Raw genomic sequence first — 1,224 nt, forward strand, 5'->3', positions numbered from 1 at the left:
AAAAAAAAACCGGGGGGGGGGGGGGGGGGGAGAAAAAAAAAAAAAAAAAAAAAAAAAAAGCAAAAAAAAAACCGAAAAAAAAAAAAAGCCCCAAACCCAACCCTGCAAAACCAGAGTGATGGCTTCGACTGATGCTCGCGGTCCTGAGGCGTCAGGCGCAGGGGTGACCCGCATATATTTTTTTATTTTTTTTTCCCCCTCCTTAAAGGCATTTGTCAGATTTCTGTACGAAAAAACGCGTCTGACCCTGCCGCATGCAAATGATGCGAACCTGCTATCCTCTCATCTGATATCAAAACAAAGGAAGCAGAGGCTCGCTACGGCTACCCAGCATTGTACGCGGCACACAGGAAGGGGTTTTTTTTCGTGAACTTACACTGGGTATATTATCGTTGGTACAGACCCCCTCCGATAGTAATCTGTCTCGAATCTCCCACGCAAAGATGGAGGGGCACTCTCGTTTATACTGCGCTATTTTGCTTACAACTTCTGGAGTCGCTACTCTCGGTTTACTACCTCCGATTGCCCTGGGTCTGATGGAGCCAGTTTCGTAATACCTGCCCAAAATTTTACTCACACATCCATTCGACACCTGGATAGGGAAGCGGACAGAAAATCACATTATTAATAATTTCAAGACAAAAATAAAATTGTTTAAGTATGCATTAAACAATGACAAGCTTACGTTTTGATTGTCCAGCACTTGGACTTTTGCATCTGCATGGGTCTATAACACAAAAATATACCTTAAATGGTATGAGAACTTACTTAGAGAGTCTTTTTTTTTCTTTTTTTTAAAAAAATTACATTCGTGGCCCTACCCTCTACCAAAGTGATACTTTAAAAACATTTGGAAGGAAAAAAATCTGCTCAAAACGTAATTCTTTTAGCATTAACGTTAAAATACGCCTTCAATGCGAATAATAGCTAAGCCAGCCTAGTCTCCATCGTCCTCACTGCTCTTAGACGAGTACTTGCGGGGGACAGGGTGAGTGAGGGGTTATCGAGACCTACATTTACAATGTACCCCTGAGCTGCGCCAGATCGCATTAGTGTCCGTAAAAGACAGATTCTGGGCTAAAACGGCGTGGCTTTGAGGGGGGTTCTTACTTTTTTTTTTTTTCTTTTTTTTTTCTGTTTTGGTAAGAGTGGGTAAAGAGGGATTTTAAAAAAAAAAAAATGTTTCTAGTCTGTTAACCGTGTATGTGAATCAAGAAATAAAAG

The 1,224-nt window shown here is 41.1% G+C and overlaps 1 protein-coding gene across 1 annotated transcript in view; it reads right to left on the reverse strand.

Moving 5' to 3' along the window:
* Positions 1–1,224, reverse strand: part of PAX6 (paired box 6) — a 58,557-nt gene that overhangs the window by 9,698 nt on the left and 47,635 nt on the right. Inside the window, exons 3-4 of the mRNA XM_009635584.2 lie at positions 686–727; positions 322–592 (exon numbers count right to left, since the gene is read on the reverse strand). Of these exons, the coding sequence (XP_009633879.2) occupies positions 322–592; positions 686–727 (313 nt within the window). The remainder of the gene's footprint in view (positions 1–321; positions 593–685; positions 728–1,224) is intronic.

Source organism: Egretta garzetta, unplaced genomic scaffold, assembly GCF_000687185.1.
Source record: "Egretta garzetta isolate BGI_Z169 unplaced genomic scaffold, ASM68718v1 scaffold523, whole genome shotgun sequence".
Lineage (NCBI taxonomy): Eukaryota > Metazoa > Chordata > Aves > Pelecaniformes > Ardeidae > Egretta > Egretta garzetta.